The 27,277-nt window shown below is 46.0% G+C and overlaps 7 protein-coding genes across 7 annotated transcripts; 5 read left to right on the top strand and 2 right to left on the bottom strand.

Annotated features, from left to right (window-relative positions):
• Positions 1 to 1,094: 1,094 nt before the first annotated feature.
• On the top strand, positions 1,095 to 2,123 carry GLAREA_06700 (uncharacterized protein; the record flags this gene model as incomplete). Its single annotated transcript, XM_008080648.1, has 2 exons — positions 1,095 to 1,524; positions 1,588 to 2,123. 2 exons carry the CDS (start codon positions 1,095 to 1,097, stop codon positions 2,121 to 2,123), a joined length of 966 nt encoding a protein of 321 aa, XP_008078839.1.
• Positions 2,124 to 2,375: 252 nt separating this feature from the next.
• On the bottom strand, positions 2,376 to 3,264 carry GLAREA_06699 (uncharacterized protein; the record flags this gene model as incomplete). The annotated part of the gene is made up of 3 exons (XM_008080647.1): positions 2,376 to 2,548; positions 2,616 to 3,006; positions 3,076 to 3,264. The coding sequence occupies 3 exons, from the start codon at positions 3,262 to 3,264 to the stop codon at positions 2,376 to 2,378; spliced, it is 753 nt and encodes a 250-aa protein (XP_008078838.1).
• A 6,676-nt stretch (positions 3,265 to 9,940) lies between these two features.
• Positions 9,941 to 11,269, top strand: GLAREA_06698 (uncharacterized protein; the record flags this gene model as incomplete). Its single annotated transcript, XM_008080646.1, has 2 exons — positions 9,941 to 10,289; positions 10,341 to 11,269. 2 exons carry the CDS (start codon positions 9,941 to 9,943, stop codon positions 11,267 to 11,269), a joined length of 1,278 nt encoding a protein of 425 aa, XP_008078837.1.
• Positions 11,270 to 11,830: 561 nt separating this feature from the next.
• On the top strand, positions 11,831 to 13,320 carry GLAREA_06697 (uncharacterized protein; the record flags this gene model as incomplete). Its single annotated transcript, XM_008080645.1, has 3 exons — positions 11,831 to 12,062; positions 12,112 to 12,285; positions 12,464 to 13,320. The coding sequence occupies 3 exons, from the start codon at positions 11,831 to 11,833 to the stop codon at positions 13,318 to 13,320; spliced, it is 1,263 nt and encodes a 420-aa protein (XP_008078836.1).
• Positions 13,321 to 14,533: 1,213 nt separating this feature from the next.
• GLAREA_06696 (uncharacterized protein) lies at positions 14,534 to 22,571 on the top strand (the record flags this gene model as incomplete). The annotated part of the gene is made up of 9 exons (XM_008080644.1): positions 14,534 to 15,401; positions 15,932 to 15,967; positions 16,017 to 16,254; positions 17,931 to 17,990; positions 18,043 to 18,447; positions 18,506 to 19,067; positions 19,129 to 19,313; positions 19,365 to 20,440; positions 20,494 to 22,571. The coding sequence occupies 9 exons, from the start codon at positions 14,534 to 14,536 to the stop codon at positions 22,569 to 22,571; spliced, it is 5,508 nt and encodes a 1,835-aa protein (XP_008078835.1).
• Positions 22,572 to 23,117: 546 nt separating this feature from the next.
• On the bottom strand, positions 23,118 to 23,665 carry GLAREA_06695 (uncharacterized protein; the record flags this gene model as incomplete). Its single annotated transcript, XM_008080643.1, has 2 exons — positions 23,118 to 23,456; positions 23,504 to 23,665. The coding sequence occupies 2 exons, from the start codon at positions 23,663 to 23,665 to the stop codon at positions 23,118 to 23,120; spliced, it is 501 nt and encodes a 166-aa protein (XP_008078834.1).
• A 768-nt stretch (positions 23,666 to 24,433) lies between these two features.
• Positions 24,434 to 26,850, top strand: GLAREA_06694 (Nucleic acid-binding protein; the record flags this gene model as incomplete). The annotated part of the gene is made up of 2 exons (XM_008080642.1): positions 24,434 to 24,506; positions 24,554 to 26,850. The coding sequence occupies 2 exons, from the start codon at positions 24,434 to 24,436 to the stop codon at positions 26,848 to 26,850; spliced, it is 2,370 nt and encodes a 789-aa protein (XP_008078833.1).
• Positions 26,851 to 27,277: the final 427 nt, after the last annotated feature.

Here is a 27,277-nt window from a genome sequence, read left to right as displayed (position 1 = left end):
AGGAACACGATCTGAAGAAACGTCGAGGCGGAACCTTCCGCTGGGCTAGAAAAGACTAGATGGCATGGATACTAGGTTTTTATGCCTGTTTAAAATAGAATGTATTGTATATTTACCTTACTGTTTATCAGAAGCTGGAAGAACAGTCGGAGATTGTGTCCTCGTGGAGGAATAAAAGAGTACCGACAGAATTTTAGGAAGAAGTGTTGCTTAGATAATAAAACAGTTTTCAATCACTTTTAGATTTCAAGACTGTTGTCGTACCTAGATACGCACTGAAGCGCTACAACTTTAGGTAATAAAGCTGCTGGGTGGAGCTATCGAAAAGACCTTAACCATATTGGGAGATAAGGTGACCTACATATTCCGAGGGACAAGAAGGGTATTGCTAAAGCAGTTCCATTAGTTTAGCTTCCGAAGCGTTATATTAACTTTACAAGGGCTACGAGACTTAAAAGACTCGGATAAAAATCCTAATTTCCCTTGTTCAACCAGTATCGATGTTCTGAATGCCAAGAAACCTACTGCAGATGCGTTCATTGTGGTATTGATACTTGAGTGTATAAGGCTCTGTTGCAAACAGGCGGCTTTGACCAATCTGCAGGTGTGTCGGCTTGCTCAGAAGCCCCAACCCTTTGTCAGTGTTCGGGGGTCTAGTTGGTGAAGGACTCGCTGAAAGAAATTATCAAACTATTCTTACACCCTATCCGTAGGGTCCCCTAGGTAGATGCTTCTCATGTTATGCGTAATTAAATGATATAGCACTAGTCCTTTATCTCAAGTATTATCATTTTCCTCGAAAGGGCCGTCTTGAGGAATCTTTGTGAGTGAATGCTGACATCGACGTGTATTGCTGTAGTACAACATGCGATTATGCACGAAGCTGACAGAGCAGCCATCTACATAGTGCAGTTAAATGCCCTGCGAAGTGCCTTGCGATCCACGACATTTCAAAAGCCTTGTTGAGGAAGACTGCCCAGATCATGGGACCACTGTCCCCCGGAATTATTACTTTGGATTTGTCTCTAGCCTCTGACATCTCACTGAAGCACATATTATGCTCACCAGTATCAAAGCGCTAACAAATCCACAACATGTCAACTGGCTACCACAAGATCACTCAATTTATGATTCAGCATAAAGAAATGGCGGTATTCAGCCGTTTTGAGTATCTCCAGGTGCTCAAAACATTGGTTTTGCAAGGCGAATTGGCCAGCCTTGAGGAAGATATCAAGAAGGAACTTGGGCCACAAGAAATAGTTCCGTCGCGATTAAGCTTAGACTTAAGACCAGGGGATTTGAATATTGAGCTACAGTCACTTAGTTCGAGAGTAAGTAGATCGACTAGAAGCGACAGTGAGGTTGATAGCGATTCGGACGTTGATAGCGACGAAGACTCTGGGAAAATCGATGCGGTGGAAGGAATAGATCCGAGAAGAGACATTTATTTTCTCCAAAAAATGAATTCTACAGAAAACGTATGGAAGAATATCGTTCTGGCGAACGAGAAGCTGGACGAATATAGTAAGTGTCCCTGTTCAGATGATCTGCGCTTTTGATAGAAAACATCCTCATCAATCATCGAAGACAAGGCAATTCGCGATCTCGAAGCCATGTATTCAAGGGATCCGCCCTGCGAATCGACGCATACCTTTCTCAAACACTGGTTCATGTGTCGAAATCTTGGGAATAGTCCAATAATGGGTGTGGATTGTGTGATCTATCGCGAGAATACGCCAAGAACATCTCTGATGTCCATTTTCCCAGCGAAGGATCCCGATGCACTGTCAAATTTCTTCTTGAAAATCTTTAAGAAATTCTTTCACAACAAAATAGGGCGACATTTCGGACGGAGCCGAGTTCGTGTCGGTACTGATCCTGAGATGAGTGGCTCTGGTGGCTACTTCTATTACCGTGATGAAGGGTTCATGAGAATGGCAGATATCGTGGGTTCATTGATCTCCAGCATTTGGCTGGTCACTAGCATTGTTATTCTGTATTTTTTGAGAGACATGAGATCACGGTTGGCGATTATTGCGGTTTTCACGGTTGGCTTTAGTCTGATCTTAAGTCTTTTGACACGTGCACGGAGAGCTGAAGTTTTTGGTGGCAGTGCTGCGTGAGTAACTCAAACTCTATCTAAAGTCTATAGAAGACGAGGGACTGACGCCGTGTGTTGCGTGACAGCTTCGCAGCCGTTCAAGTCGTGTTTGTCGGAAGCACTTTCAATTCCACAACATAAGGAAATCATTTCTCTCATCTAAACACTTTTCTCGAACCTGGGTATCTTATATGTCAACCAAACACACTCGGTATCTTTTTTGTTGAAAAACCAGATGCTTCCCCGTGCCTTTTTGTACTAATCGCAAGTGTCGTTATGCTCGTGAACCCCCCTTCGAGTTACCTTTTTTACCATGGCCATGACTAGACTTTTTCTTGTCACTCTTCTTTTTCTTATCTTTTTCTTTCTCGGCCTCTCTAGCGCGCCCATAATATCCAGCCTCTGCCACATTTGCGGCGTCATTTGTCTTGTTTGCGTGGATTTCTTCTACGCGTCGAAACTCTTAGCTTCAGTACGAGACATGAAATGAAACGACTTCTCTCAGTCGACTTACCTGGTGTTTGCTGCTCAGAATATATCCCAAAGTTGACTCCTTGGGTCATACGATGTAGAACCATGTATGATTGGCCAATTACGGCGTCGCAAAATGACGGGTTGTCGTGGACGTAAAACGTAGCAGCGTACGTTTTGGGATTATCTCCACACATGTTGCAAAAGTTCAATGAGACAAATTCACTGGCTGCGAGTGGTGCGCCGTTTGCAGCTTGGAAGAAGACCGGCTCTGGTAGGACTTGAATATCTGCTCCACATGCCACTGCAATGTGACGGGACACCCAGTTGGAATTCTTACAACCGCTATCGAAGAGCACATAGCCAGTGGTCTCAAGCTCTGGTCTAGATTCGAACCAAATATATGCGCAATGTTCGAATCCTGGGGTATTTGCCTGTAGTTTGTTAACATTAGTATATTTACGGTGCATGAGGTATGATATTACTGCGAAAGAATAACTGACCAATAGATGTCTTTTGAACAGTAAAGTCATGGCCTCTGCTTCATATGAAAGCCTCCTTCCTTGACGAAAGGGCTGCAACAAAAGACTATTGTCAGCCGAGGAACCATGAGATGCATCTTTTTGGGCACAAGCGTGAGTCAGTCTGGACTTGGAATGTTTCGTTTTGTCTCGGCGAATTGTAGACTCCATCGGATGAAACTCCCGTCCAAATGGGAAGATGATTTTGAGACAGCGAGCGAAGATCCTCAAATCGGAAGTAATTTATGTACTACAAGGAGTTATATATCTATGAATCAGAAAGCATGAGTCAACTACCATAGGACAGTGTTCCGTAAAGCCCAGAACAGCACGATGCAGTCTGATTCTCATTTGATAGCCCTTGACCTTACCGCACGAGGCAAAAATGAGGCTACAGATCATCAGAACAGTCAACCATTCAAAGCGCGACGGAGACTGCTACGAAGCCAACGCACTCTTCTTTTTTCTGCTGGACGGCTGCGCCCTCTGCCATGATGTTGGGAGAAGAGCGTCAATGATACCCTGCACCTGAATCTTCGGGTATATCAAGTCTCTTCAGCGACTCGAAGAATCGCGATATGCAGAGTCGTTTAATTTGACTTGGGTTCGACCGCAGCACCATCCAGACCAAGATACAGGCCCAACAGAGTATTCCTACCCGTGCGTGGATGCGTTTCTCTGCACGCAAGAACTAATCTATTCAGGAACCAATCTGAAGAGCACGAGCAAAAGAACAGGATGTAGTCATTTCAGCCAAACACCAACTGTTGTCTGAATTTAGAAACGGTACAACGAGAGACATGAGCTGGCATTTGCCACCATCAGGCATCGACGAGTATTCAGCGACTGCAAGATTGTGTTGGTAAACGCCTTCTGTGTCACAAACGGTCCTGCATGCAGCGTTGTTGATCTTCCGAGTGTGACATTGGGCATCGTGCGAGTAAGCTGGGCCGACAGGAGAAGGAGATTGGCATGACAATAATGTGACTTGCTTCAGTCCACACAGATAAGTACTCGTGCTCGACTGTATGATCCAAAAGATAGAAATAAACATATTTGAGAAGCCAAAATCTTTCTGGCATCGAGTTTCCAAGCAGGTATTGAATAGAAACCGGGATAAAAAGTTGAAAGAGGTAGTTGGATTCGCTTGGAGGCTGCAAACAGAAACGGGACTGTCGTGTAACCAACTGACAGCACGGAACCGCATGGAATCCAGGCTGACAAGGCAGTTCATAGCATGTTTGCATCGCATCAACCTCATCATTTCCATTATCTGGCGACAGCGATACTAAATCCCGCAACGAGAAGAGAAAATCGTACCCTGGCTACCAGAGCTTCAAATATCTTCAAGTTCCACGATCCCAACGCACAAAACTATCCGTACTTTATAAAAAACCTTGGAACATGCGTTGGAAGCAGGTCATGATAGCCTTTTCGTTCTTTCCAACACTACAATGCGGCTCCGGGTGGAGAAATCAAGAAAGACTCTAGCACTGCTGTTCGTTTCCCAGAATATGCAGGCCAATCCACCTTGTAATACCGTGCAGCCTTTTCTTTTTCCTCCAAAACCACGTCGTCAATCATATGACGTATGGCTGCAGTGCTTCTGGGCGTAATTTGGTGTGACAACACTTTTGCGGACCACAAGTGCTTGGGACTTTACTCATTTCGTCGACCACACCATGACTGAACGACAACTCATCTAAGACCATCATACGATAATTAAATTCAACACAGTGTGATAAAATCTCAATGCTCTATTCTCAATAAGCAGGTTCTTCCACATCCTCAACAGCTTCGATGGTGAGTTAAAAGCCGCAGATGTTCTAAAAAGAGTACTCGGTGACCAAACTTACCTTTTCGTCAATATTGACGTCTTTTTCTTGCTGAGCTTTTTGATCTCATCCTCCGCCTTCGGGAAGTCCTGATAGATTAGTGATTGACGTCCCTGCGATGAAGCAATACGCACGTATTACTGTATTAGTAGTGACGGGCATGAACAGTTAACATCATCTTTGCTAGTCACGAACTTGTTTAACTCGCAACTAAGACTCCATCGGAATTTCTATGTGCTCATTTTCTGTTGAGAATTTATTGTGAAATTATCACGATCGTATCTTATGGAAGAGCGCCACACATTTCCCGATATGGTTCAGGGTGTCAAGAAATTTGCCAAAATATGACAGCAACTATTCTTTGATCAATCGCGTTCTAGCGCTAATATTTTCCAACGTAAATATGTCAAAGTTAATAATTGCGCCTGTCTCAGTAAGTCGATTTAGCACAACTCCGAACTAAGCTCAGAGTGCCAGCGCCTGGGATAGTGATACTGTAATGACACGACGTGATGTTTTAACATAATAATTTTGTCTACGTAGCCGGTATACTACACAATATTACGATAGAATAACACTCTAAGTCAGCGAAGACGAGGCGATGGGAGGCGACAGCGAGCTTATACGAGCTTGTACGAACCTGTACGAACTAAACAAGGTAGCAATTACTTATCGATACTACCAGTATCCCTATAGTATACGATATAAATACCAGTAGATAATTGTCTTAATATAGTATTTATCGCTAAACCTTTTGACTAGTACAATCGACTACAAAAATCGTTACTGCGATACTACTCCAAACGCTGGCTCCATGCCATGTCTTCCCCTCCCAGTTTATAAGCAACAAGCTCTATAAAACAATTCTTCTTCTAAATAGATTAATCCGAATTATCGCGATCGTTCAATTTATCTATACTTCAATCCTACTTTCAAAAGTCACACTTCGACTTCTGTCGTTGCGTCGAGGTGACTAAGCGAGGGGGGAAACTTGCCTACATCTCGAAAGCAACCGTCTCAATCTTCATCAAACCCGGTTCGATTACACCCCTGGCTTTACTCTTTGAGATTATTCGTGATAATCTTACCCCTGCTAGGTAAATTGTGAGACTTAAAGTCGAAAGTTTCCCAGACTTCTAGACAATATTGTTTGATCTTCTATTAAAGACATAAAGCAATGAATCAAAAATTGCATACGGCATCTACAGCTAATAATAATAACACATCAAACTATATTATCGCCTTTTGGTAAGGTAACAAAAATTACAACAACTTAAAATGTGAGTCAGTTTATATTAGCTAGCTAATCATTAAGAATACTTAAAAAAACACAAATGATTAAACAATCAATCACATCATCAGTCACTTATGAATAGTTTCGGCTAATACAATAGGGGAATGGACTAATTCCATAGTCGGTGAAAAACCAAAAGCAGCTTCTCACTTTTCTTCCGACTTGTAACACTCTATTCGCGCTGGTAGTTTAATTATTACAGTATTCTTCGACCTCTTCTTTGATGTATTACACTTAACTGAATGTCAGGACTCTTCCAAATGAGATCGCGTACATGACATTCGAGTTTCGTTAGAAAATTTGGCTGATTTGCAGCTATAAGACTGTTTCGAAGATTATCATAATAAACAGAGTTATAATTAAATACAGAGACGACACGTCTCTGATTTCAGAATCCCGGTTTGTATCTCCTAATTGAGATGATAATTCTATTTCCTAAGTCGTAAAATCTACAACTTCACAATCCTCATTTCACATGTCGTCAAGCTATCTTGCCACCTCACCACTCCGTAAATCGCTGTTTACAATGATTTTAATAAGACTGTTTTAACAAGTCTAAAGTAATTACATGTAATGATAGAAAATATTGAAAGGGTGGAACCAGTTGCCAACCTTAAAGACGCAAGGCTCAACGACCCAGCAGTCTAAAAGCGTATGTTAAATCGGCTAGATTACCATAGTGTCTTGAATGAAAATCGAATTCATAATGTATCTCTACTGGAGATTCCAATTACGAATTATTTTTGTCGGCAATACACCTAGCACTGACTGTCTAGGAAAGCTATACTCAGCCAAACAAACTCATTTGAGTATACACCGTCTTACTCCAAGCAAAATCCGTTCCACTGCCACAACCTCCCATCCGATGTGTTACGCAACGCTCACACCCGTCACCACCAAACGTATTACCTCAACGTCAACACCAACGTCAACAGCCACCGCATCGGAACTCCCCGACCACCTAATCATCCACCTCATAGTGGGCCCCTTCACGCGCGTTTACATTAAAGTAAACTTTGCTCTAAATCTTTAGGCGCACCACCAAGCTCCGATCTCGTCAGATCTTAGCGGAGCTTGCTGTACCTTGATGGACCTCACTGACAAAATCTCCTTGCAAGCAACTATTGAACTCCGTACCTAGGTTACCACTCCCGAATTTGGGTAATTGTTACTCGATAAAATCCACCTCACATCTCTTTTACTCGATAGAAATCCACCTCTGGTACCCGACCGGAGCTCCATCCCCTAGCATCACGACCCCTTCCACGAAACTTCTAGCACTTTTCCAGCTCCAAAACCCCCGATTGGCTCACCATACATTCCTATTACTCGATGTCTACGAAATTTTCAAAAAAACCGCAGCAAGGCGTGTCGCAAAACCGCCTCTCAATTCGCGGTGCGGACTATTATGTAAATTGCCCGCAGACTGAGACCAGCACGCAAGGCGTTTATTTTTGACCCCTGAGGCATTTTGGGACGAGTCGTTGGATTTCTGTTACTTGATGGGCGTCGAAGGATATTTGCGCCCATGTTATGGAGATGGAAATCAGACCACATGATCCCCTCCGAGGAGATGCGATTGTGGTCGCGCCACTTTGCGGGGTGCGCCTGTGGTGATGCCGAGTTTGGTCCAAGAGAGATGGTTTGGCTGAGGGCTGTTCCCCGCGTTTTGGGTGCATGAGGGAGGTGTTGTTCCTGAGACCTTTTCGATGATGGAATCGGAGTTCGCGTGGTTGTGTTTGTGGTGTTGTGGGCTCAGGTGAAAGTTGCCCGAGGAAAGGGGTCGGGCTCGCCTGAGCTTGGCCGGGCAGCGTGCTGGGCATCGTGAAATTCATTGGCATGTTTGCGAAATTGTCGCGCCATGGGCTCTGGAGTTCAGAGTCCAGACGTCGACAGAGGATGTTGTTGTTGCGTTATGGGCTGATGACTGTATTATTCGTTTGGGTGGTGATCTGATGGATGATGCAGTGAGCTTGAGCTACATGCATCTTGACCAGTAAGCTTGCCCGACGCTGAGTAAACGTTGGTAGAGGCATGATAATAGGATTTAACTACCAGCTGTTTTTAAGTAATCGTTAACGGGTAACAACATTCAAAAGCTCCCGAATTGTAAAGCCTATGCGAAGCTTACATGGTGATAAAATGTTTTGAAGAACCAAGCACGATGAATCATCTTGTTTAGACGACGGCAGCAACCGAAGCTAGATCAATGGATCGAGTCATCCGGCTTAGCAGAAGAATTAATTACTCGATATAAATCCACTGTCTGGGCGACTGCATTATCCTTTTGTAGCCTCGCAGACTCGCGGTGTACACTTGATCCACCAAGACTTGCGAATTTGCTGGGCAAAACCATTTCAAAGGATCTGGAACCAGAGCTCATCTTGGTCTTTCAATATTGAAATAAAGAATCTGTAACTCCACAGTTGAAAGCGGATACTGGCTCTCGGCTAACCGTCGCCGATGAAGCCTCTGGATTCGCTGGCTCCTGCAGAGACTTCTGCTCTCCGCAATTCGGTAGTCGAAGGTACTGGCCGGGGATCACGGTCACCGGGTGCAATACATCATGTGGCGGCTCTGTTCAATTATTCAGAGAGCATTGAGTAGGTGTTGCTGCAATAATGATCAGTTAGATTTAATTATGAAATAAGCGAGCACTGAATAAATTTAGGTATTCTTCCATGATCCCACAAGCTTTTGCTCTAGCTCAAATTCGCCATCTTACTGAAAAATTCCGTATCCTCTTTCGTGTTCCTGAAAAAAGATCGAAAAAGATGACGCTTAAACGTAACAGGAACAGGGGTGAAACTGCGGTAAGATTTTCTCAACCCTGGCAGCTGACTTAGGCCAGTGCTTCCGCTTCCCTGTGCGGATCTGGAAGAGTGAATGGAAGTAGAATCCTGGCCTACGGAGTTCCCAGTGGGCTGAAAAGGAGTCTTCTTGGTCTTTGACTGGTGCAAATGGATGAGGTGAGCCGACCTTTACAGCAAACCGGGATTGCCTCCCCAGCTGGTTTCTCTGACGCCTGGGCATCGCTTTGCTTGGGGCACATGGCTCTAACTTTGCCCAAAATGGTGACATCGAACCAGTTCATTTGCCTAGATGGAAATGAATATATAAGCTGATTCCCTCCGTTTGCGTTGCTTAGTTTGGGACTTTTGAACCTGATCCGTCTTATTCCGAAACGTCACTCCGGAATCAGCTGTTTGGTACAAGTAAACAAAGGAATCAACATACATCATCTTACTGGGTTACACGACAGCAGCTACAAAGACTAATACAACCCCGCCATTCACCCAAGACGAAGTGTGATTCACGACACCGCCATTACAACACAGCCCATCTTGCTTGGTACAGGATATTTATACTGTTGGCTTGGAAAGAGTACACATTTGGGGAATTAGCCAAATGAATTGCAAATCGACTAAAATATTTGACGTGGTCGATATTCCTGCTTTGAGCCACTGAAACTCAATCCTCGAACCCCGCATCGCGCCCTCCCCGAACAGAAAGCGCGCCAACAGAACCGTTCCTGCCCATGATGCCACACAAAGTAGCACCCTTTTCCTTTTTCAGGTCTCATTCGCAAACATCAGACCTACAAGAACTCAAGAAGACTTCAAGAAGATTTTCCAATTCGAAGTCGACGAGACCTTCTTTACCCTCGCCACATTCTTCCAGCTCGTCATTGACCGCCGAAGAGCGAAGCAACAACAAAATGCCAGGCCCAGGCAAACGGCTGTCATTTCCAAACAACCTCCTTCATTCTCCCAAATCATCTGCCAAGTCAATTCCACAGTATCATCCTATCGAATTACGCACCGAAATTGAGTCGCCTCCTTTGGTTTTCTATGGCGCATCAGAATCTAGTACGGGCGCATTGTTGTCAGGCCAGCTAAAACTTACTATCAATGAGGGTTTCACGCCAATCGAGACGATGGATTTGAAGTTGGTCCTGGAGGTAACTAGGAAAGAGCCGTTTCACTCAAGGTGCGCCGAGTGCACGCATCAAACTACTGAGTTGACAAAATGGAATTTTCTGGCTGGTCCCGCGACGATGAAAAAAGGTAAGCTGGTGATCACCTAGCTTTGCGACGCAACAAATGCTAATTATTTAGGCCAACATAACTTCCCATTCAGCTTTTTATTGCCAGGGCACTTGCCTGCGACGATGAAAGGATCGCTCGTGACAATCAATTACGTTCTTCAAGGCAAGGTGGTACCGAAAAATAGCGAGCCCGTCAAGTTATCAGAGACGCTCATTATCAAACGCGCCATCCAGCCAGCCGACAGTCCTCGACGATCCATCCGAATATTCCCTCCGACGAACCTTACTGCGAACTGCGAATTACCTCCAGTCATTCATCCAATTGGCGAAACAACCGTATCGATGAGGATGGATGGAGTTGTGAAGCGGAATACAGAATCAAAAACACAAACACAATGGAAATTGAAGCGTGTTACCTGGCATTTGGACGAGATACAAAAGCAAATATCCCCCGCGTGTCCAAAACATGCCGCAAAAGCTGGAGCTGTGGATGGAGCCAAGAAGGGTACGGCGCACCAAGATACAAGAACCATCGGCTCAGACGAGATTAAGACGGGCTGGAAAGCGGACTATAGCTCCGCAGATGGAAGTATCGAATTGGAATTTCCATTCAGCATCAAATCAGATTCCAACCCTGTATGCGACATGAAATCAGAGGATGGAACAGAAGTTACACACAACTTGATCATTGAGATGATCGTTGCTGAGGAATTCGCTCCCATCAGCAAGGTCACACAGGTGACACCAACTGGTGCAGCACGGGTTTTACGAATGCATTTCAATATCATCGTGACGGAACGAACTGGTATGGGTATTTCGTGGGACGAGGAACAACCACCACTTTACGAGAACGTCCCAGCAAGTCCACCAGCATATGGCGGATCAGAACCTTTTGTGGGTGATATCCCAGATTACGAGGATTTGGAGCCTTTGGATGCGGTAAACACACCACCGCAGTCCTCTCACGGAAACGGAGAGGGTTCTTCTAGATCTCATTAAGGACTATTGTTTAGGAAATTGTATCTTGGGTTTGGAGCATTATGTTTTTGGGAGGCATGACTTCTTTACTTTCAGGCATTGGGCCAATTGCATGGCGGATATACCCCTGGTTTTTATGAGATGAATTTTTGTCCTGGGTCCATTTTTTGGTACAGCGGATTATACTAGTCAGAGGAGGAAAAGCATTGGGAACTCTCACCTCTTAGCGGGATTGAGCATGACGTTATGGCGGGTTGTGGTGTCGGGGGTGAGAATAGTGGTAATTTTTGACATGAAAACATGAATAAACATTTGTATAATATCTTTAAAATGAGCAGTTGTGTGACGGTATGACTTGTGCTATATCTGCTTGAATGCGTAGCTGAGATAGTATTTGTGTTCCCGAAGGCAGGAAGGTAGGAAGGTATTGGTTGCCTAATTAGGCAAGGTCGCTTGGGGAGTTTATACCAACCTCACCTCAGCTCACCTCGTCGGACGTCACATCTTTTCTTCCACAGAAACGAAACGACAAGGAAAGTCTGACTTCACTTCGCGACTTGATCTTCGTCCACGTACGTACAAATGTTGACTGTCAATAAAGGACTTCCACGAACATCAAACGTACCAGGCAGCGGTCAAGCCTTGCCAACACATGTTTTGAGACATAGAGATTATAGATTCGTGCGAGAGTGTCCAAGAGAAGAGCTACGATCAGTTCAGAGTTGGAGACGTGCGAGGAGAACGCTTGTCATGCCGCGACCGCCTATGAGGGATGGTGAGGAAGACATGGTTCGTAGGAGTAATGAGAGCTTAGGTGAGTCTAAAGGCTGTCTGGATGTTGCTGGACTGACTGGTGTTCTAAGATGCTTATTTCGCGAGACGAGAGAGGAGTGGTTTTAAAAACGGGGTGAGGATCAGTGGTCGTGTTGGTTGTGTGTCTTATTCTATGGAGGCGTTTTTACACTGGCAAGCTTTGCGACAGCCGATGAAGCAGGAGACTCAGAGCACCGGATCATTGGAAGAGCGCAACTCAGTTAGTAAGTCACAATTTTTATTACAAAGCAAGCGGTCATACGCAAGTTGTCTTGGGAGATCGCTCTGCTTGTCCAAGCTTCGTTTCGGGAAGTAGTACAGACTTGGCCCATCATGGAACTGTCGATATTTTCGTGATCAATACACTGGAGTCATCTCTTCAACCACTAACACTCTGTAAAGAGTTCAGCAGGTTTCTGCAACTACCCACAGAATTACGATGCACGATCTGGAAATTGGCAGTCAACTGCATCGACCCACGAATCGTTCGCTGGCATCCAAAAGCCAAGGGGAATAGAGTACCAAGTATCCTTCATGCCTGCTTTGAGAGCCGCAATGAAGCTAAAAAGTCCTACCATCGCGTAGTATGCAATGACCCTGCATATTCATATGCTTCCGGCTCAGGATACGCTCTTTTCATCAATTACGATATCGATGTTTTGTACCTAGATATAGTCCCCATTTCGGCACGAAAATCTGGAGTCGTGGAAGATGGCAGTACTTCATTGCCGATGGAGTTCCGCGATATAGCTTCCACTAATCTTGACCGTGGACAAATTACACAATTGATGCTCAGCGAAAGTTACTTGCAATCGGCGACAGCAGGAGATTCACGCCCTGGCTCCTACGGCCAAACTTCTTCTCTATGTCTTAAATTCCAAAAGTTGAAGTCCGTTACAATAGCGGTCGACAGCGTGGTGCCAGACCCCTGCCCAGATAAATTCTCTCCGAAAATGGCATATGACCTTTCAAACTACAACTGGTCACTCACCCGATCATGCCGACGAGACTATGGGAGGATGATATCCGCTTTCATTGTGAATTTAGAGGCGAATCGACGCTACTCGCCTGATGAAATTGCGTACCTGAAGGCTGAGAAAGCTAGAGTCGATACTGTGAGGATCGTCAAATTCAACTACCGCGAGCCGTCTCGCTCGACGGAATATTGCCGAAGGCAAGGACCCGATCTTGTCGGAGAAGCCATCCCAGTGCATTTAGGTTTCCCCTGGAATATGAATGATCCTCCGAGACATCGATGATGAACTGGTGATTAAACAGTAATTGCTCCTTCAGCGAAGAACAGGATCCGCTACTGAAAAGTAGTGAATTTCGATTCAGGGACTCATTCACCTAGACGGTACTAAACTTGCAGTGAAGTTGCTGACAGCCGCTAGTCTCGTTCACGCGCGCAGTCGACTCTGGAGGTAAAAGCTTTTCGTCGGCCGACAGAGAACTCTCCAGAAACGCGAACTCTTACAACAACATCGGGAGACGACTTGGAAATTGGTCGGACCGCAACCACTCAACACGATTATTTGCAAGTATGATACAGGACCGCACTACGATATTTCACTGATAGCAGGCCGGTGGAGACTTTCGCTTTATCTCATCCCAAAACCGATCTTCGACGCCGCGTATTGGAAAGATATCTCGACAGCGGTGAAAAGGTGCGCGACAGAGAAATAGCATCTTCTTGCAACTAGATCCACTCACCTCCAGCGAGGTCCGACGGATCATGGAATATAAAACTGAGGCTGGCTTGGCTGAAGCTGCAGGTATGAAGTTTTGAACCTCTTCTGAAATCTTATATTGAAACTCCGCTTACCTTTGACTCCAGTGGAAGAAATTCGCACCATGCTACCACCAAACCTATGCGATGCGGCGGCCAACCAGGACTTCGATATGCAATTGCATGATGGAGCAACCCACAGACTAGCAACTTCACACCCCAGAGCCCGAACAGAAATTTCCACCAAAAAGCTCGAGTTGTTGAAGATAATCCCTCCTGAGCTTAAAATTATCATCTGGGAACTTTCTGTCCCGCCTCGTCGGGTCATAAATTTGGCAAAAGCGAAGGGCAACAAAGTACCTACAGTTTTTCATCTTTGTAGGGAATCTCGTCACCACATGATGAAATACTATGCCCGCATTTCGATCAACGAGCCGCCTCTATGGAGTATATCCGAGTAACCTTACACATTCTTCTTCAATTACAATATTGATGATTTGTTTCTTGACATTCCTGACGGGTGGCCTGAAAAGAAGGACGAATACACCAAGCTGGAAATTCGGTTCCTTGAGGGCGGTAATGCTTCTCGTCGACAAATATGCACAGGTATGGAGCCTGACGAATTCGCGAAAGTGCAACGTATCATGGTTACGTAGGAGTATCAACTCGGTATTATTGGCACCAAGATTCGTATTGCTGGGCAGTTTCCATATCAACCTGGATACTTAGTAGAGGCCCTGGCCATGCCATCCAGGACTCACAAATCTCATTTACAGCAACTGACAATCATCCTCACGGAAGATCCACGACCACAAGACCGACAAACCAATGGAATCCGAATCGTAGATACGGTAAATGCAATCACATTCTTTGAGTCATATGAGAGAAGGCAATATTGGCAAAAGTTTACTAGTAGTAGTTTCTCCAGTTACTACAATGTGCTAACTCATGCCTTGAACGCCAAAGGAGACTTACGAAAGCTTCCGAAAGATATACCTTCTTTGAACATTGCAGAATTTATATTGATCGGTGCGCTTGATGAAGAGGATACCAGGGCTTTTGCGGAGTGTCGAGGATACGAAACGCAACTAAAGAGGAAGGCTGCTGCTAGGGATCGCGAACAGGCCAGACGTGAGCGTGAGGAATCCTTGAAAAAAGCCAAAGCACAGGAGTATAGAATTACTCTCGATGAATACATGGCTTTTACGAAAGAAGAAGCTAAGAAATTAAAGATTGCACTCCGCGAAGCTGAAAAGCAATCCTACCTGGCTCAGATCAGACGACTCAAAGAGCCGTTGACTTCTCGAACTCTAACAGCTCCTAATCAAAATGGGGAGGTCCGCGATCTGGAGAGTGCGCCTCACGTATTTCAAGCGTTTTTAAGTGGCCGAAATGAGAGCTTGAAGCCCGGAGAAAAGAAAATGAAAAACAAAGCCTTTGCTGAGCTTCAAGCATTTATACGGCATGCGAGCAATGAGCGCAAGTCTAGAATGATGGCCAAGGCAGGAGAGCTGGGGCTCTTAGATAAGAGTATGCTTGGAATTGTTCGGGAATGGAAGGTTGAGCGCAAGGATGTTGTGGATATGGGTGATGGGGGGAGAGATGGTGTGGGTGGGCAAGGGAGGAAGAAGATGTTGGAGAGGAGAAGGTCGTTTGGGAGTTGAAATTTTTGGACTTTATTCGAGCTGCGCAGGTGGGTGGATGGTGGGATAGTCGTGGATCGGTGAACGGTATATCATTTGAATAATGGGTTGATTGTGGATGAAATATATCGTAAGTAGGTGTGAGGCTGGATGGTTGGTCACTTGCCGATAGGGTCTCGTGAGAAGATTGTGGATTGTGAAATGGTTAATTTGATTTTCGAGAGGATAGTACGGCTCTTGCTATTTTTTGAGGCTGTTCTGGAGGTTTGTTATTTGGTGCACTACGATATTTGGAGAAGAAGACAAGAGACTCAGAACTTCGTGAGAAAAAGAATTTACCATTAAAATCTTGTCCATGTGAGCTTCTGGATTTTGATTTTGGTGTTCGTCATGCGTAGTCGATGTGCTCGCGGATTGTCAAGATACACACATTCAACACCCGTCGTGACACACGGCTCATTTGCAGAGAGCGGGTCTTCGTGTCTGATATTTGCACAGAGTCCCACTATCGCAAATCTGATCCCAAAAATAAAGGTAAGCTTGAACCCAATGCATGTTGGCAGAAGCCTGACCGATCTCTCAGATGCGGAGTTGCTGGGTACAATACAAATGGATATGACATTTCTGCGAGATGAAGGTCTTATCAGTGTTACCAAACCTCTGCCTAATATCCCTTGCCAGGACTTCTATGACGTGGAGTTAGAGCTTGTGATGATTGTCAATGACCGGAATTTGAGATATGAAGCTCGCTGGCCAGTAGGTGGGAAGGTCTATGGACAAGGTCAGATCAGTATCGCTGCAGCGTTCCGTCCCGGGACTATGTAGGTCCAGAAAGTTGTGTGTTTTCACTGTTTAACGGTGAGACGATCCTGATCGCCTTTGAAGTGTGCGGTAGGAAGTTTTGAAGACGATTGGCATGTATGAATGGACATGTGCAAATACATCCGATCTCACTTGTGACTTTGTGAGGAGGCTGAGGACGTGCAAAGAGCACTAAACCTGTAGGCACGTTGTAGAAAGAGACATCAGCTCAATTTGAGGATTTGCCAATCGAGCGTCAGTGGTGTGTTTGGAATCCTTCGAAATCATAAGAAAAAATGTGCTCAGGACATGTTTCCGGAGCTCTCATTTAACAAATTGACCCCCACATTAATTTCTTCATATCACGTGAAAAGAACAGCACCCCAGTCTATACCGCTTTTCAATTGTCTCACAAAAGGTATTCGATAGTAGAACATTGGCAATAACGTAATGATGTATTTTTCGAAACCCTACGATAATTTATGCTTCGATATCGTACCATAACAAAGCGTCGGTTGTACTAAAGCGTTTTTGTACAATGTGAAGTACCGAGCGTGTAAATACAGTTTTGTGGGTGTTTCTATCCAGATTGGGGGTTTAGCCGGCGCTCGGTCAGTGTGACACTCGCATAATTGATAGGTGCACTTAAGATTATGGGAAATCACCGAGCTACTACCTGCCTATATCGGTGAGCATCCACTTCTCACATCATCCTCCCAGCTTCTTCTCCTCCTACATTACGTTTTCCTAGTCACAATTCAAAAGTTCAGCTTAGCCAATTCCTTAGCCAATTTAAGCAATGGTACTTCGGTACTTGGAGGTTTGTATATTCGGCAGACAGGTAGTTGCTCTAAACGGACGTACAGAGGGATAGCTAGCTCCTATACCGATTCAACAGCACATCACAGAGGCACACTGTCCAAAGCCATCTTTGCACGGAGATTTCATTCTTTCAAAGCTTCCAAGGCTAAATCTTGCTGTCATTTTCATGCCGAAGCGAGTATGGACCTGACATCAAGGAGTCGCCGAATACATGTTCAGAATGCAGCTCGCTCTCCAGAAAACCGAACGAAAATCCTCTCAACGAAGTAATTGACGGGTTTTCCGTTTCCTAGGGGCATGTAGTCCCATTAAGGTTGGCTGCACTTCCGCCTCAATGGCGGGGGTTAGCTGCAGTCAGAAAATGTTTTGGCTCAGCTGAACATCTCACCGTTCTCGTCTATTCTGCAATCAACATGCGCCAAGTCGAATAACAAGCATACATAAGGCCGAGTCTTGAGGGATGTACTCTAGTACCCCATGGCTACAAGGCTTGTTACATATGCAGTGCGATAATTGGAAAGACTTAAATCGTACGAGATCTTAGATCATGTCGACGAGCCCTGGCACGTGCGCTGTACAATATTTCTATGTTTTGTATTTTAGATAAAGGAGTTATCTCTGTTCGTGAGATTGACTTCTCATGGCTTTTTTTACTGCAAGGAAATAGCTTTGTCTGCCTTTCTAGTGTCCATATTCTGGGACGTTCATCATGATTCTATTGAATTATTCGGTGCTCTTATGTTCTTTACTGTTTCTACGACAAGCTTATTCTCGGGAACCTCTTGTGAATAGTCAGGGAAGGCAAGTAATCCAAAAACAAAACTCTGAATTTACAAAATTCCTCATGGAAGTCACATTAACTGTTCCACCCTAGGTTCACTCTTGTTGACAATGTCAAGATCATAGGACTGAATGATTCTATCGAGCTTGTTGAGTTAGCATTCCCATCATATCAAATTACGAGGTACTAATGATATGATTTGAAGATCAAAATCTCTGATCTTCGGGCGAGCGAATCGTCATCCCTCGTGTCGTGGAACTTGCCGGAGTAGGAATCCTTTGACTAGGCGAGACCTCAACCAAATATCAGAGGGCTCCCAGCCCGATGTTGCTGGGACCACACAGACCTCGGACAATGAATTCGCAAGTCTAAATAAACGGGTATTTACTGATATCGCAGATGATCGCTTGGACACTTTCCTACAAAATCGGTTTGGGCCGAGATATAGGGGTCGTGTCATTCAGGTTTATGACCCAGCAACAACGGTTGGCAATTCGGCGGAGTTCCGCTTCCTTGAGGATGCTCCAGTCGAGATGGGTGTTACCGAACTTTGTGGCTGTACAATTGTCGTGGTGATCTCTAACCAGGCAGTTTGGTTTGCACATTTCTTGTACGTACATTTGGCAAGCTCGACCACTTCCAATAGGCCATATACTGATCATTGCCAGTGAGAATATCTCTTTTGGTGATGACGAAATGCTCGATGAGACAGTCCAATTTTTCCAGGATGGATGGGATAGTCTCGGGGGAATTCTTTATCAAAGCCTTCAAGGAATTAGCAATTTCTTTCCTGTCGACGGCCAAACGAGGGCCTATATCATGACACCACAAAAGGAACGAGACACTGCTGTTCCGGAAGGTACTATTGTTACCGACCCCAATGTTTATTACCTCCGGGGGCAAAATTATCCCGCGGAGGTTAGGAGACTAAGACAAACGATCAAAAATATCATACCACGAATACCAATTACTGTCTGTACTTATCCAGCCTTGAACAAAGAGGATAAACGCCCGCGCATGGAAGCACTCTTCTATACAAGACGTGGTAAAGCGTTATTTCAGTATGACCCACGCGCTAGGCAAGGCGCTCGCCCCAGCCGCGGTACCCGACTTTACTTCCAAGGGGTTATTGTTCGCGATCACTTCTGGACCCCAGAGAACAGATTGCTATCAGAATTTCCATCAGCACCTCCGCTTTCATGCGCAGCAAAAATTTACGACGTGAATAAGGTATGGTCTTTTCACTGCCCTCTATTCTCGGATAATACTGTGTGCTAATACCTAGTCCTAGTATACGTGCTACAATAATAACACTTTATGCCCTGTTCTGGAGGGCATTCCAACTTTACTTTGTGGGGATCAATGCTATCTCCAGTCACTTTATACCTGCTATGATGAGGCAGTGCTTTGTCCAATAGTGGATGGTAAGCATAGATTGGCCTGCGGCTTAAGCTGCTATCTCCCAACAGAATACAGGTAACGAGTGTCACAAATATTACTTCTATGGTTTACTGATTGTTTCATCAGCTGCAGCATGGGAGCGTTGGTTCAGCTTTCTGTCCACGACAATTCCACTCAATCGACGGGTGATATTATTGTCGTTCCTACAAACCCTATCACCCAAGCGCCAACAAAGTCACCGAGTCCTTCTCCTAGCAGTGTTCCGGGTGATCAAATAACAGAAGCAATTTTAGATGGTGTTACATACACGATTGGTCCACAGCTAACCACCATCGTGGAAGGCGACCATACCGTCACGGTTGGAAACGGAAGCCTTATAATTGGATCGGATACTATTACGGTCCCCTCGATCCAAACTGACCCGGTCATCCTTACGACTGATGGTGTCACCATTACCTTCAAACCCGGTACTCCTTCTATAACATCTAGCCGCTGGCCGTCAAGCTCCTTCCCATCGAGTGATATCATAATAACAACAAATACCCCGGTACCAGGTCCAAATCCAACCTCGATCATTCCTAGCTCTACAACGATCAGCTCAAGTTTAGACCCACCATTCCCAACACCCACGAGTTTGGTGACCGCAATTACAGCATACGATGGATCCAGTACGCAGGAAATCACTTATACCCCGACTACATTCAGCCAACTTTCAACACTTACCAGTACATCCACAATCACAATCAATATTGGGGGTGTGGTTACTTCAATTGTTGTTGGTCCTGGCGGCACGGCCTGGTCGCCCGTGACTTCCAGTACAACACTTCCTGGCTTCCCTCCAGTCCCAATGCCTACAAACCCCCCTGAACCTCAAAGTTCAAGCGCAATTCCACCAAGAACTACATCTTCGACTATAGTCCCATTCCCTTCGACCCAGTTCCCCCTTCCCATAGTCACCACCGCCGTGGTTACGTCGGATAGCCCTGGGGGTCCCGTGATCACTACCATAACAGGAACTATAGATCCTAGTGGAAGCATATCGCCCATCACCACTCTGTCAACGGCGGCAGCTATCCGTTCCGCAAGATCTCTAGCCTCAAAACTCAACAGTGTCTCTGACGTGGTAGCATCATTTTCATCAAGTACCACTGATTCCTCCAAAGGTAGCTCTGCGACTGCCGCTGTCGATTCAGCCGAATCTGGTATGTGCTCGAAACTCTCTTCTCTACTTTTATTCCAGCTCACATAATGATAGACACGAACGGTTTTGGTGGCGGTCTCGGGTTTTCACTTCCTGGTCTATGCTTGCTATTCTGCGGCCACGTCAGCAGCGCCGGGTCAATTCTCGACTCGATTAAGAGTATCATATCAGCCATAATCGATGGTTCGGCGCGGGAAGATGCTCTTACAAAACCTTTGAACGACTTGGCGGATATTGCCGATGCATTGTTCGAGGATGTAGAAGAAGCAAGTGAAAACGATAACTCCCCAACATCTACCATCACTACTGCACCTTGCAGCACAGGAACTCCTATCACCAATTGTGCTATACTATGCGCCACAGGCACGTCGTCAGGCTCACCACCTACAACTTCTTGCTTCTCAACAACCTGCAGCGTCGAAATCCTGTGTACGGGCAGTGCAACAACCTCCACAGCTCTTCGGCCCTACCAGTGTCCTTTGGAATGGCCCACCACTGGAGGAATCGAACTTTATTCATATGAAGGCTACACATCACTGCCTGAAGGTCCGAAACCAACCGACCTTCCGGAGGGGGATGACAATGGTGAGCCTATCACAACCAGTACGACGGCTCCTCCCTCTACTTCTCCAGATCCCACTCCATTACCAAGTAGCCCAGATCCCACTACGAATATACTTCCAACGCCAACGCCGGCACCACCGGCACCATCGCCACCTCCTCCTCCTCCAGTGATATGTGGTAACCCTCGGCCTTGCGATGCGGTTGGGTGTGCCGGAACAGTTGTCAACAACAAAGCAACCTGCAAGGCTGAGTTTGCTAACTGTGACTGCATCCCAAATGCCAACACACCTGGGTTCTCATGCGGAAATCCTCAATCTTGTGAAAGTAACAATTGTGCCGGCAAATTTGCCAATGGAAAAGCCACCTGTACCAACGCTTTACCCGGCTGCATATGTAACCCAACTACAAGAACGCCAGGATTCTCATGTGGGATCCCACAATCGTGTGAAGCAAATGACTGTCGAGGAACCACTGGCGTAGACAATGTTTCTACCTGTAAATTCAACTTCGCTGGATGTAATTGTATCGCAAGCAAGAGTACCCCGGGACTTTCTTCAGGCGAAAACCTCATTTTGGCAGATTGCGGCATTGGACTTGGTGCCAACGGCGGTTCTACATCTCGAGAAATGATGTACTTTCCCGGCGACGTTTGGAAATCTGATGGCTCAGTCGCTAACAAGCCAACCATGATGGTAAATGTGCCTTGGGATGGATCCTATCCCTGGCGACTCAGCGGCGTGTCAGTCAAATTCCCCAATGGAGATAAATTCACAGTGACCATCAATCCCGGTGTGAAAGACCCCTCACTATCCGGTTATGCAAGCCACATCTACAACGACGTCCCTCTATACTGTTACTCATTCCATAAAGACAAGGTCTACCAGCTCGATGACAAGAAATGGTGTTCCTCAGCCTACGTCTGCAACCACAGCAAACCTCCAGTCTTCGACAACAGACCAAGTCCCCCACCCGCACCGCAACCTCCTACGCCTCCACCACCAACACCCCAACCACAAGAAGGTCGCCAAACAGTCTTCACAATCGACAAAGACTACGTCCGCATCTACTCCCAAACCGCATCCATGATATTCTCCCATCTCCGCACCAAACTCCGCACCCTCGACTGCGACACCACGCCCATAACCCTGAACGCGCAATGCAGCATCTCCTTCACCTGCGAAAAGAAATCCGGGCCCCTCTGGCTCACCACCCTCGCCGAGTTCCTCATCACGGAAATGCCGAAACGGCCCGGGTTCGCTAATGTAGAGGAGTATACGTATGATGGGGTTTGTAAGAAGTGGGATTCGAGACCGGGGCATGAGGGTGAGTGTTTGGCGTATACGACGAAGACGGATACTTATTTGTATGTGCCTGAGACGCTGGATGTAAAGGTGCAGGCGGTGAGGGTGGCGGATGGGGGGGTGTTGAGAACGGAGAGTAGTATGGGGTATAGGATTGCGTGTAAGGAGAGGACGGAGGAGTGTAGGTTGTGTAGGCTTTTGAATAGTGCTGGGGTTGCGCCGTGGGGGGGATTGTTGTATACGAATTGCGAGAAGGGGTGTAGTTGAGGTGATTTGGGGGTGGAGGGTTGTAGAGAGAAATAAAGATTCGAGTAATTGGACTTTGAATATACGGTCTTGTTGAAAATTTGGTGTTAGTGTGTTTTAATAGCATTGTGTCATGAGACGGATAGAAACGGTGTTCTGTTGAGTAGTACTGTGCGAACATGGCTGAGAGCCTCAGAGTACCATGCTTAATTGTGTGAAGGGTTGTGAAAATATTTCAACTCTGCGTGTCAATTCGGCTCGGCTCAGTTTCAGTAACACGATGGCTATCCAAATTGATAATTTAAGTATTATGAATTCCTAAGGCCTGTTGGTAAAACAATCAACGTGCCATTCATCAACTTGATATGAATATCAAGTTCGGTTTGTTGGTAAATCGCCATATGATAGAAGACTCAAGAAGCACTTTGAAAATAGATTACATTGAATTGAAATATGTATAAAGTAAAGCCGATCTTCATCTTCTAGCTCTTAATTTTCACTTGCTCTTCTTGCCAGTAAAGATCTTGGCAGATGATCGAGACCAAAAAAAGCTCCATTCCAGGAAACTTAACCAGCAAAATCAATCGCCGTACTAGCCTGCCCGGCCGCCTTCTCATCTAACGCAACATTCGTCGCCAACTTCTTCTGCTGCGTCGCAATCTGAGCATCCAATCCAGTCTTTCCTTGCGCGGCCTGGATTTGAAGTCTCAAAACATCGGTCTGTAATTTCAAGACTTTGTTCTTGATTTTGCCGTTCTGGAGAGCGGTTGCCGCGTCCCCGGAAACACCCTCGAGGGCGTCGTTGAAGCCACCGGTGGCGACTTCGGCTTGCTCACTCACTTTTGCGGCGTCCGAGATGATTTTTAGGTCGCCTGCTGAGACGGATGCGAGGTCGTTGAGGTCGATCTAGGGGATGTTAGTGGGGATTGGGTACGTGGTAGGGGGTTGTTTACCGGGAAGTTGGCGTTGACTTCAGCGAGGGCATCACCAGATACGCCGGCTGATACGGAGAAATCGTTGTATGATTTCACTGTCAAGGCGCGCTTGTTCATGGGGGCGGCCAAAACTGCTGAGGAAAGGGACAAGATGCTGAGGAGGGTGTTTGAGAAACGCATGATGAGTGTTGATGAATGTGACTGAAGTACTGTGATTTAAGTTGGGGATTTGCTGAACAAGGATGAAGTGTTTCTGAAATTTGAATATACGAAGAATTGGAAGTAGAAGTAAAGATCGGCAACAGCACAGCTGTGAGAGAAGTGAAAGAACAAAAGCTGAAATAAAGGATGAAGTTGAGTAACTACTGATTTGCTCAAAGGAAATCTGAAGAGATATATATACAGACAGCAAACCTTACGAACTCAATTTCGCCAAGGCATAAACCCACTAACATTTCGGAGACTTTGTTTTGAATCTTTTGATACAACCCGTACTCGACTGCTCGGAATATCCACTTGGAAAATTCAGGACGGTTTCCACCAATGGATGGAGCATGTGAGAATCATGCCACAGACAGACTTGCCCACGATAGGAAAATAAACATGCCATCCAATGGTTACGAGTAAGGTTGAACGGTGACCATGTGTTCGGTCGGTTTGATCTTTGGAGACGTTTGGTGTTTGACATGGCGATCCGATGTTTTGGACAAGGGGGAGGATATTTCGGGTGTCGCTTAAGACACGTGCACATAATGCCTGGACAGATCTCGTGACTAGAAGAGTGAAAGCAACGCTCATGCAACCACTTTAGAAAAGTCGCGCTAAGTACGACGCGTCCAGACGCGACTTTCGCGACGACCATCCCTTTTCCAAAAGAGGGTATTTTCATGCGAACGGCAACAATCGAGTTCACAACAACAACAACAACAGCCCCTCAACACCGCAAATATGGATGATCTACAACTTCGTGATGAGGCTGTCAAGGACAGAGTTCGCGCTGCGACCGAGTTTCTTGATCCAAGTATGCTCCGTATCGAACCCCACCATTACAAAACTAACCGCCCGCAGCTGATAGAAATGCCGCTCGAAGCTACCGATCAGAGATTATATTGATGCTGCAAAAATTTCAGAGACGACTTGTTGTCAGTATAGATGAAGTACGAGCCCATAATGTTGAACTTGCGGAAGGTCTTCTGCAGCAGCCCTTCGAGTACGTCCAGGCTTTCGACAGAGCGCTTCACGATGTTGTCAAAGTCCTCCCAAATACAACCAAAAAGCAGGAATCGGAGGATACAATGTACTACTGTGCTTTTTCGGGAAGTTTTGGACAATACGCTTGCAATCCGAGAACACTATCTTCTACACATCTCAACCACATGGTGTCCCTCGAGGGTATTGTCACAAGATGTTCTTTAGTTCGCCCAAAAGTCGTAAAGAGCGTCCACTATAACGAGAAGAAGAAAATTTTCCACTTCCGAGAATACAAAGATCAGACAATGAGCGCGAATGGTGCTGCGACATCTAGCGTTTATCCCCAGGAAGATGAGGAAGGCAACCCCCTGATTACAGAATACGGATACTGCACATATAGAGATCACCAAACGATATCCATCCAGGAAATGCCTGAAAGAGCTCCCGCTGGTCAATTACCGAGAGGAGTGGATGTTATATTAGATGATGATCTGGTGGACAAATGCAAGCCTGGTGATAGGGTACAGCTCGTTGGAATTTATCGATCCTTGGGAAACAGAAATGCTGGTCATAACACTGCCTTGTTCAAAACGACGATATTGGCCAATAATATAGTCATGTTGTCGTCTAAATCAGGTGGTGGTATTGCCGCTGCGACTATCACCGACACAGATATTCGCAATATTAATAAGGTGGCTAAGAAGAAGAACCTCTTTGATCTTCTTTCTCAGTCACTAGCGCCCAGTATCTATGGTCACGAATTTATCAAAAAAGCGATTCTTTTGATGCTTCTAGGTGGAATGGAAAAGAACTTGGAAAACGGCACACATTTAAGGGGTGATATTAATGTTTTGATGGTCGGTGATCCTTCTACAGCAAAATCGCAAATCCTTCGATTCGTCCTCAATACCGCTCCTTTAGCGATTGCCACGACTGGTCGTGGTTCTTCTGGTGTTGGTTTGACGGCAGCTGTTACGTCAGATAAAGAAACTGGGGAACGAAGACTTGAAGCTGGTGCCATGGTTCTGGCTGATCGCGGTGTGGTATGTATTGATGAGTTTGATAAGATGTCTGATATTGATCGAGTGGCCATCCACGAAGTCATGGAACAACAAACTGTCACAATCGCGAAAGCTGGAATACACACATCCTTGAATGCACGATGTAGTGTTGTGGCAGCGGCGAATCCCATATTCGGACAATACGATACTCACAAGGATCCTCATAAAAATATCGCACTTCCTGATTCTCTTCTTTCTCGTTTCGATTTACTCTTCATTGTCACAGATGACATTGATGATACTCGGGATCGTCAAATTTCGGAGCACGTTCTTCGAATGCATCGATACAGACAGGCGGGAACCGAAGAGGGTGCCCCAGTTCGAGAACAATCTCAACAAACTCTAGGCGTAGGAGTTGATCAAGAAATCGACGCAAACCGACCAACCGAAGTCTACGAAAAATACAACCAAATGCTCCACGCCGGTGTCACCCTAACCAGCGGCCGCGGCTCCAACAAAAAGGTCGAAGTCCTCAGCATCCCCTTCATTAAGAAATACGTCCAATACGCCAAATCCCGAATCAAGCCGGTCCTGACACAAGAAGCATCTGACCGTATCAGCGAAATCTACGTCGGCCTCCGCAACGACGACATGGCCGGCAACCAACGAAAAACCAATGCCATGACGGTCCGAACCCTCGAAACCATCATCCGTCTCTCCACCGCGCACGCCAAATCCCGTCTCTCGAATCGTGTCGAGGAGCGCGATGCTATAGCCGCGGAAACCATTCTGCGATTCGCACTGTTTAAGGAGGTAGTTGAGGATGAGAAGAGGGGGAAGAGACGCAAGACCAGACCGTTGGAAGATGAGAGTAGTAGTAGTGAGAGCGATGATAGTGATTCACCGCCTCCTGCGCCCAGTACCTCGCGCACGCCTGGCACGGCGAGAACGAGAGGCCTGGCCGTACCAAAGGGCAAGGAACGCGCGAAAACCCCCGTGGACGAGGACGATGATGAGGATCTCTACGACGCCACCCCCCAACGAACACGCACCTCCAACCGTCAAGCCTCCTCTCAACCCTCCTTCGCATCCTCAATGCCTGCCTCTCAACTCCCCATCCTCCTCCCAATCCCCAAGAAGATTCCTCCCTTGCCGCCTCCACCGCAGCACTAACCCTCACAATCACGCCCGCCCGTCTGACAGTTTTCCGGTCTACCCTTGGGCAGTTGATGAATACAGATCTATTCGACGACGACGCGGCGGAGGTTGGTGCTATTCTTGCGGCTGTGAATCGGAAGATCGGGGGGAGGGCTGGGGGAGCGTTTAGTGTGGAGGAGGTGAAGGCGGCTCTGGGGAGGATGGATGAGGGGAATGATGTTATGTGAGTATCCCCCTTGTGTGGTGTGAAGTGATTTGGGTGTGAAATGAGGCTAATTATTGAAAAATAGGTATACGGGTGGTGAAGTTGTTTATAAAGTCTAGACTTCCCTTTCTTTCTCTTTGATAGAGTCGAGGGTTAGGAGAAGAAGGAGTTCAGGTGGTTTTGGGATTGGGTATGAGCAATGAATGAACGGATAGGTGTATGGGTTTATTAAGGTGT

The sequence above is a fragment of the Glarea lozoyensis genome, assembly GCF_000409485.1.
Source record: "Glarea lozoyensis ATCC 20868 chromosome Unknown GLAREA14, whole genome shotgun sequence".
In the NCBI taxonomy this organism is placed as follows: Eukaryota; Fungi; Ascomycota; class Leotiomycetes; order Helotiales; family Helotiaceae; genus Glarea; species Glarea lozoyensis.
The sequence above is the reverse complement of the archived record's forward strand: the minus strand, read 5'-3'. Positions and strand labels throughout refer to the sequence as shown.